General features: G+C 49.4%; 1 protein-coding gene across 1 annotated transcript; it reads left to right on the top strand.

Moving 5' to 3' along the window:
- Positions 1-1,768: 1,768 nt before the first annotated feature.
- zbtb37 (zinc finger and BTB domain containing 37) lies at positions 1,769-7,189 on the top strand (the record flags this gene model as incomplete). Its single annotated transcript, XM_079221034.1, has 3 exons — positions 1,769-2,712; positions 3,399-3,498; positions 6,686-7,189. The coding sequence occupies exons 1-3, from the start codon at positions 1,772-1,774 to the stop codon at positions 7,187-7,189; spliced, it is 1,545 nt and encodes a 514-aa protein (XP_079077160.1). The 5' UTR covers positions 1,769-1,771.
- Positions 7,190-9,571: the final 2,382 nt, after the last annotated feature.

Below are 9,571 nucleotides of genomic sequence, written 5' to 3'. Positions count from 1 at the left end.
TTAGAGGCTAGTTAAGATGTAGATATATATGTGTGTATATATGTGTCTCTCTGAGTTATGAGCGATCCTAGAAACACAACATTTTCTGTGAAAACTTTTCTCTCATAAAGAACTGTTGTCTTCATTTCACCAGATGATCAAATGTCAACATAAATATAAATTAAAGCATTTTGTATGAAACATAAACCTGAAGTAAACAAGACGAGTAAATAAACCAAAAAGGTGAATAAACAGGATCTGACCTGAACAGACAAAATACAAACAAACACATTTTAATGAATACAAAATAATAATATTTTTTAGTGTTAATGTCACATTTATTTATAGAAATATATTGAGTACAATATATACAATAAACATAGTACATACTTAGTGTGTGTGTGTGTGTGTGTGTGTGTGTGTGTGTGTGTGTGTGTGTGTGTGTGTGTGTGTCTGTCTCTGTCTCTGTGTGTCTCTGTGTGTGTGTGTGTGTGTGTGTGTGTGTGTGTGTGTGTGAACTCCACTTTGCCAAACTCTGTGCCATGATGACCCCTCTCCTCACAGGTGCATGCTGGGAGGTGACGTCTGTCAAGCCGCGCGTTAACCGGCTCTCGCGCCGGACGCGAACTTCGTTTCCCAGCATGCCTTGCGCGTTTTCTTCCTTCGCTCCTTCCGTCCTGCAGCCTCGGCCCTTCTGCCGAGAAAAAGATGAGCAGCGGCGGCGCGCCGACACGGAACCGAGCCTGAACCGAGCGAGAACCGGGCCTGAACCGGGTCTGAACCGGGTCTGAACCGAGCCTGACTTCCAGCGGAATGGCGGCGGAGCGGCTGCTGCCGGACCGGAGCCCGAGCTCAGCGGCTGTTCCCCGGCCTTGAACCCGTCCCGACCGCCGCTGGAGCCCCGGAGCTGCAGGCGGGAGGAGCGGCAGCCTGCCGAGCCGAGCCGAACCGAACCGAGCCGAGACGACAGCGCCGCACCCTGGAACCAGACCCGATCTCCCCCTGTCCCCCTTCAGGTGAGTCCGGCTGCACACCTGAGGTTCACCTGGACCCCTGAGACTGGCACTGGTCTAGTTCCTGCTGTCAGTGTCTGGTCCTGGTTCTGGTCTGTCCTGGTCTGTTCTGGTCCTGGGTCCTGCTGCCAGACAGGACCAGGTTCCTGAACCGAGCCTGCATGAGGACCTGGTAGGGACCAGCTGTGGACTCATCAGGTCCTCCTGGTTCAGGTCTAACCGGTCCAGTTCTGAGGAGACCGGGTTCAGACCAGGTGTTGAAACCAGAACCAGAACTTTAAAAGACTTCAATAACTCTTCTTCATAACATTCAGGATCAATACATTACTTTAACTCCTCTCAGAGCAACGAGTACTTTCTAAGGTACTTCATCTCTGAAGTACTTCTGCTACACATACATAGACATAGAGTACGTAGACACATACATAGAGTACATGTTGTACTTTATACTGCATTCATCTGACGCTCTAGTTACAGATTATTAATCAAGTGAAGTAATTCAAATGTTAATACTATGATATAATGTGTGTGTATATGTATATATATATATATATATATATATATATATATATATATATATATATAGTAAAAGTACTATGTGTATATATAGTACTTTTACTTCTTCTAACTCTCCTGTTACTACTTGAAGTAAAAGATCTGAGTACTTCTTCTAATAACCCCATGTCCTCTGACCCATGTCCTCTGACCCATGTCCTCTGACCCATGTCCTCTGACCCATGTCCTCTGACCCATGTCCTGCTGCGCCCCCAGGTGGCGGCATGGAGCGCTCCGGCAGCGTCCAGCTGGACGTCCCAGACTTCAGTAACTCGGTGCTGATCCACTTGAACCAGCTGCGGGTTCAGGGCCGGCTGTGCGACATTGTGGTGAACGTGCAGGGCCAGAGCTTCCGGGCCCACAAGGTGGTTCTGGCCGCCAGCTCGCCCTACTTCCGGGACCACATGTCTCTGGGCCAGATGAGCACGGTGTCGCTCACGGTGATCCGCAGCCCGTCGGTGTTCGAGCAGCTGCTGTCCTTCTGCTACACGGGCCGGCTGCGGCTGCAGCTGGCCGACATCATCAGCTACCTGACGGCCGCCAGCTTCCTGCAGATGCAGCACATCATCGACCGCTGCACGCAGATCCTGGAGGGCATCCACCTGAAGATCAGCCTGGCGGACCTGGACCCGGACCAGGAGGCGGGCCGGGGGTCCAGGACCGGCAGGACCCTGGAGGCCGCGGTGCGAGCCGGCGCCCACCACGCCGGTCTGCGGCTGCTCGGCGCCGAGGCCGTCAGCCCCGCCGAGGAGACGCCCAGCCCGCCGCCGGCCGCGGAGCGCGGGATGGGTTCTCTGCCCGCTCTGCCGGGGGCCCCCGGCAGAGCGGGCAGAGAACCCAGAGAACCCATCCTGCGCATCAACCGGGCCGGGCAGTGGTACGTGGAGACCAGCAGTGAGCCGGAGCGCAGCGGCAGCGCCGAGGAGGCCGGCGGCGGCGGCGGCATGGATCGCGTCCGGATCAAGACCGAGAGGATGGAGGACTGGATCGGAGCCGGGGAGCAGCAGCAGCAGCAGCAGCAGCAGCAGCAGCAGCAGCAGGAGGAGGAGGAGGGTTCCACCGTGATGATCGACACCTCGGGGCGCAGCACCCTGCTGGCGGCGCCGGGCGGACCGCTGGGGAACCGCAGCGCAGAACCGTCCTCCAGCTTCAGCGAGACGGACAGGTGGGGCACGGCGCGGGTGTTGTGTGTTCTCTTGTGTTGTGTGTTCTCTTGTGTGTTCTCTTGTGTTGTGTGTTCTCTTGTGTTGTGTGTTCTCTTGTGTTGTGTGTTCTCTTGTGTTGTGTGTTCTCTTGTGTTGTGTGTTCTCTTGTGTGTTCTCTTGTGTTGTGTGTTCTCTTGTGTGTTCTCTTGTGTTGTGTGTTCTCTTGTGTGTTCTCTTGTGTTGTGTGTTCTCTTGTGTTGTGTGTTCTCTTGTGTGTTCTCTTGTGTTGTGTGTTCTCTTGTGTTGTGTGTTCTCTTGTGTTGTGTGTTCTCTTGTGTTGTGTGTTCTCTTGTGTTGTGTGTTCTCTTGTGTGTTCTCTTGTGTTGTGTGTTCTCTTGTGTGTTCTCTTGTGTTGTGTGTTCTCTTGTGTTGTGTGTTCTCTTGTGTTGTGTGTTCTCTTGTGTTGTGTGTTCTCTTGTGTGTTCTCTTGTGTGTTCTCTTGTGTTGTGTGTTCTCTTGTGTTGTGTGTTCTCTTGTGTGTTCTCTTGTGTTGTGTGTTCTCTTGTGTTGTGTGTTCTCTTGTGTTGTGTGTTCTCTTGTGTTGTGTGTTCTCTTGTGTTGTGTGTTCTCTTGTGTTGTGTGTTCTCTTGTGTGTTCTCATGTGTTCTCATGTGTTCTCATGTGTTCTCATGTGTTCTTGTATCAGGTTCAGTCCCACTGGCAGTGTGGTCGTCCTGGCAGAGCGTCAGAGAGCAAAGAGCGAGTCTCCTAGCAGAGCAGACGAGCTGCGACAGCCGAGCTCCCAGGTACTACTACAACTACTATTAGTACTACTACAACTACTATTAGTACGACTACAACTACTATTAGTACTACTACTAGTACTACTACAGGGCTCTCAAGTGTCACGCATTGAGCGTGACTGTCACGCATTTCGGTCTTAAGTCACGCCCTCCTGCCACACATCGTATTTCTCACGCTGAAAAAAACCTCTAGGCTATTTAATGTGCCGCAGCGCACAAACATGACCTGGTCGCTGCCCTCACCATGGAGGAATCAAGCACGTCTCCCCGAATCCCCTGCCAATCAATAAAAATAAATGGGCTACACGAATAGCCAATCAGAAAAACGTATCTGTTGCATCTGTGTGAAATGTAATCCCGGCCGCGCCTCCGTCCGGGGGGGAGAGAGAGATGTCACGCTTGCCTGTCTTAAAAACTTGAGAGCCCTGCTACTACTACTAGTACTAGTACTACTACAACTACTACTGCTACTAGTACTACTACAACTACTACTATTCGTACTACTACAACTACTATTAGTACTACTACAACTACTATTAGTACTACTACTAGTACTACTACTACTATTAGTACTACTACTACTACTAGTACTACTACAACTACTACTAGTAGTACTACTACAACTACCACTCGAACTTCTTGAGGAACCTTATCAGTAGCCAATAAAACCTTTTGAAAGAACCTCGTCAGTAACCACTAGAACCTCTTGAGGAACCTTGTCAGTAGCCAATAGAACCTCTTGAGGAACCTTGTCAGTAACCACTAGAACCTCGTCATTAACCACTAGAACCTCTTGAGGAACCTTGTCAGTAGCCAATAGAACCTCTTGAGGAACCTTGTCAGTAACCGATAGAACCTTTTGAGGAACCTTGTCAGTAACCGATAGAACCTTTTGAAAGAACCTCGTCAGTAACCACTAGAACCTCTTGAGGAACCTTGTCAGTAACCACTAGAACCTCGTCATTAACCACTAGAACCTCTTGAGGAACCTTGTCAGTAACCACTAGAACCTCGTCATTAACCACTAGAACCTCTTGAGGAACCTTGTCAGTAACCAATAGAACCTTTTGAAAGAACCTCGTCAGAAACCACTAGAACCTCTTAAGGAACCTCGTCAGTAACCGATAGAACCTCTTGAGGAACCTCTTAAGTAACCACTAGAACCTCGTCATTAACCACTAGAACCTCTTGAGGAACCTTGTCAGTAACCAATAGAACCTTTTGAAAGAACCTCGTCAGAAACCACTAGAACCTCTTGAGGAACCTCGTCAGTAACCACTAGAACCTCGTCATTAACCACTAGAACCTCTTGAGGAACCTTGTCAGTAACCAATAGAACCTTTTGAAAGAACCTCGTCAGAAACCACTAGAACCTCTTAAGGAACCTCGTCATTAACCACTAGAACCTCTTGAGGAACCTTGTCAGTAACCAATAGAACCTTTTGAAAGAACCTCGTCAGAAACCACTAGAACCTCTTAAGGAACCTCGTCAGTAACCACTAGAACCTCTTGAGGAACCTTGTCAGTAACCACTAGAACCTCGTCATTAACCACTAGAACCTCTTGAGGAACCTTGTCAGTAACCAATAGAACCTTTTGAAAGAACCTCGTCAGAAACCACTAGAACCTCTTAAGGAACCTCGTCAGTAACCGATAGAACCTCTTGAGGAACCTTGTCAGTAGCCAATAGAACCTCTTGAGGAACCTTGTCAGTAACCGATAGAACCTTTTGAAAGAACCTCGTCAGTAACCACTAGAACCTCTTGAGGAACCTTGTCAGTAACCACTAGAACCTCTTGAGGAACCTTGTCAGTAACCACTAGAACCTCGTCATTAACCACTAGAACCTCTTGAGGAACCTTGTCAGTAACCACTAGAACCTCTTGAGGAACCTTGTCAGTAACCACTAGAACCTCGTCATTAACCACTAGAACCTCTTGAGGAACCTTGTCAGTAACCACTAGAACCTCGTCATTAACCACTAGAACCTCTTGAGGAACCTTGTCAGTAACCAATAAAACCTTTTGAAAGAACCTCGTCAGAAACCACTAGAACCTCTTAAGGAACCTCGTCAGTAACCGATAGAACCTCTTGAGGAACCTCTTAAGTAACCACTAGAACCTCGTCATTAACCACTAGAACCTCTTGAGGAACCTTGTCAGTAACCAATAGAACCTTTTGAAAGAACCTCGTCAGAAACCACTAGAACCTCTTGAGGAACCTCGTCAGTAACCACTAGAACCTCGTCATTAACCACTAGAACCTCTTGAGGAACCTTGTCAGTAACCAATAGAACCTTTTGAAAGAACCTCGTCAGAAACCACTAGAACCTCTTAAGGAACCTCGTCATTAACCACTAGAACCTCTTGAGGAACCTTGTCAGTAACCAATAGAACCTTTTGAAAGAACCTCATCAGAAACCACTAGAACCTCTTAAGGAACCTCGTCAGTAACCACTAGAACCTCTTGAGGAACCTTGTCAGTAACCACTAGAACCTCGTCATTAACCACTAGAACCTCTTGAGGAACCTTGTCAGTAACCAATAGAACCTTTTGAAAGAACCTCGTCAGAAACCACTAGAACCTCTTAAGGAACCTCGTCAGTAACCGATAGAACCTCTTGAGGAACCTTGTCAGTAGCCAATAGAACCTCTTGAGGAACCTTGTCAGTAACCGATAGAACCTTTTGAAAGAACCTCGTCAGTTACCACTAGAACCTCTTGAGGAACCTTGTCAGTAACCACTAGAACCTCTTGAGGAACCTTGTCAGTAACCACTAGAACCTCGTCATTAACCACTAGAACCTCTTGAGGAACCTTGTCAGTAACCACTAGAACCTCTTGAGGAACCTTGTCAGTAACCACTAGAACCTCGTCATTAACCACTAGAACCTCTTGAGGAACCTTGTCAGTAACCAATAGAACCTTTTGAAAGAACCTTGTCAGAAACCACTAGAACCTCTTAAGGAACCTCGTCAGTAACCGATAGAACCTCTTGAGGAACCTCGTCAGTAACCACTAGAACCTCTTGAGGAACCTTGTCAGTAACCACTAGAACACCAACAGGGCCAACACCAAACCACTAACGAGTCTGGAACCAGACTACTCCTGAAGCTCTGTGTTGATCCAGAGGTTAAACTCCAGTCTGTTCTGGTTCTGGTCTTGTACTAACGTTGGGTTCTGCCCGTCAGGGGGAGGAGCACGCAGCGTTTGAGATGGGGGGCTACGAGGACTACCTGAGGGAGCAGGTCGGGGACCGCTGGTACCGCTACAACCCGCGGCTCACCTGCATCTACTGCTGCAAGTCCTTCAACCAGAAGGGCAGCCTGGACCGCCATATGCGGCTGCACATGGGCATCACGCCCTTCGTCTGCCGCATCTGTGGCAAGAAGTACACCCGCAAGGACCAGCTGGAGTACCACATCCGCAAGCACACCGGCAACAAGCCCTTCCACTGCCACGTGTGCGGCAAGAGCTTCCCCTTCCAGGCCATCCTCAACCAGCACTTCCGCAAGAACCACCCGGGCTGCGCCCCCCAGGAGGCCCCCAGCGCCTCCCCCGAGACCACCACCGCCTCCGTCACCTCCAGGGGGGGCCCGAGCCGCGAGGCCTCGCCAAGCCAGGAGGAGCTCGAGGGCAGCGGGGGCCCGTACGAGGGGCCCCAGGCCTCGGTCTCCACCACAGGGCCCGACTGACCCCGAGGAAGGGAGGGTCCAGATCGGGGTGGGGGGGGCACTGCTCTGATCCTGTTGCACCTGAAGCCAACGGGACGCCGGACCGCAGAAGTGGACCAGAACGGACGGGAGAGGATCTCTCCGCTTTAAACCGCATCTACCTTCACGAACCGACAGATCTGAGCTACAAGAAGAAACCACACACTCCAACAACCTCATGCACCAAGACCTCCTGGACCTCCTGGTCCTCCTAGTCCTCCTGGTCCTCATGCACCAAGACCTCCTGGTCCTCCTGGTCCTCATGCACCAAGACCTCCTGGACCTCCTGGTCCTCATGCACCAAGACCTCATGGCCCTCGTGGACCTCCTGGACCTCCTGGTCCTCCTGGTCCTCATGCACCAAGACCTCCTGGACCTCCTGGTCCTCCTGGTCCTCATGCACCAAGACCTCCTGGACCTCCTGGTCCTCCTGGTCCTCATGCACCAAGACCTCCTGGTCCTCCTGGTCCTCATGCACCAAGACCTCCTGGACCTCCTGGTCCTCCTGGTCCTCATGCACCAAGACCTCCTGGTCCTCCTGGTCCTCATGCACCAAGACCTCCTGGACCTCCTGGACCTCCTGGACCTCCTGGTCCTCATGCACCAAGACCTCCTGGACTTCCTGGCCCTCGTGGCCCTCGTGGCCCTCGTGGCCCTCGTGGTCCTCATGGACCTCGTGGTCCTCCTGGTCCTCCTGGTCCTCGTGGGCCTCATGGACCTTGTGGACCTCCTGGTCCTCCTGGTCCTCGAGGACCTCCTGGTCCTCCTGGTCCTCGAGGACCTCCTGGTCCTCCTGGTCCTAGAGGACCTCGTGGACCTCCTGGTCCTCCTGGTCCTTGTGGACCTCGTGGACCGACCTCCTGGTCCTCGTGGACCTCCTGGTCCTCGTGGACCTCCTGGACCTGCTGGTCCTCGTGGTCCTCGTCTGCCTCCGTCTGCTTTACGTTACAAATTTCTACTTTTATACGCCGTCTGATGGAACTTTGCCAAACTGCTCGGTGCCAGTTCAACAGTTCAGATCCTTCATATTTGCCTTGAGACAATCTGGAGCAGCAAGGTTAATAATTATATAATAATATTAATAATAATAATCCTGCGTGCTCTTTAAAATGCCCCATCGGCATATTATATTATTCAAAGATTAAAAGCAGCTCCAGTGTGACAGAGCTTCTCTACTTCCTCATGAAGCTTCAGGAACAAAACCATGTTATGGATTAATCTGCCGCTCAGTGTATTGATCAGCAGATCAGTTATTAGTCAGTAAAGTCTTCAGACATTCAGTTTATTGATCAGCAGATCAGTTATTAGTCAGTAAAGTCAGTTCATCGTCACAGAAGTAAGACGCTGAAGATCATGTTTCTCGCGTGTTCAAAATAGTTGCAGAAGAAATTGGAAACAACTTATTTGACATGTCTTCACTTCCTGTGACTTAATATAAACACAAATAAATGATATTGACGTGAAAGTAGAGCTGCTGCTGAATCACTTCAGTCACTAAACTCTGAAGACATTGAAGATAAAATGAAATATAGAAAACAAGTTTTAAGTAAAAATGAACTAAATATTTTGAAGCAGGGTCCTTTTAGCTCCTCCCAAAGCTTTCGACTGCAGCCTGCGTCCTCCTCCAGCCAATCAGAGCTGCTCAGGGGCCACCAGGTGACCTCACCTCAGCACCTGTTCAGCTAAACAGAGGAAGGCCATGGGATCAGCAGAAAGCTCCACTGAGAGGTGCAGAGCTCCCATCACAGCCTCAGATAAGCTACACAGTTACCTCTCACACTACGCAATACAGCTGCTGCTCCACCGGGGGCGCTCTGCTCCACACAGAGTCCGTCTCTCTGATTTATTTCTTTTATAGTTTTGTTTTTCTTGGACACTTTTTTTTTTTTTTTGCTCTGACAATGTTTGAGACGGAGGACAGAAGCTTCAGGACCGGTTCTGTTGGTGACGCATTAAATCTGCTGCAGCTAAATAACAGAAGAAAGCTAGCTGTGTCCCCTGTATGCAATGCTAGCATTAGCTAGCAAGCTAACATGTTTTCTCCTTTAATTATCATTCAGAGCTGCGTAGCATAAAGAGCTAATGTTTGTTAGCTTGCTAGCTAAGTGCCAGTTTAGAACAATTAAAATTCAGCAATTCATGCTCATAACAGTTAGCTAACTCTTAGCTTTGTATTAATTAACGTTAAATTAACTTTATCTGGTTTTCTTTAGACAGAACATTAGCATTAGCTCACATGCTAGTTAAAGCCAACACACAGGAAGTTAGCTACAATAATATATTATATATACGTTCCTGAAAGAAAAACACAGAAAAACAATAATCCTCAAGCTGTTATGCTAATATTAGTTTGCAAGCTAACTG

Source organism: Taurulus bubalis (genome assembly GCF_910589615.1).
Source record: "Taurulus bubalis genome assembly, chromosome: 7".
Classification (NCBI taxonomy): domain Eukaryota; kingdom Metazoa; phylum Chordata; class Actinopteri; order Perciformes; family Cottidae; genus Taurulus; species Taurulus bubalis.
This window is presented reverse-complemented; position numbering and strand designations above follow the sequence as displayed.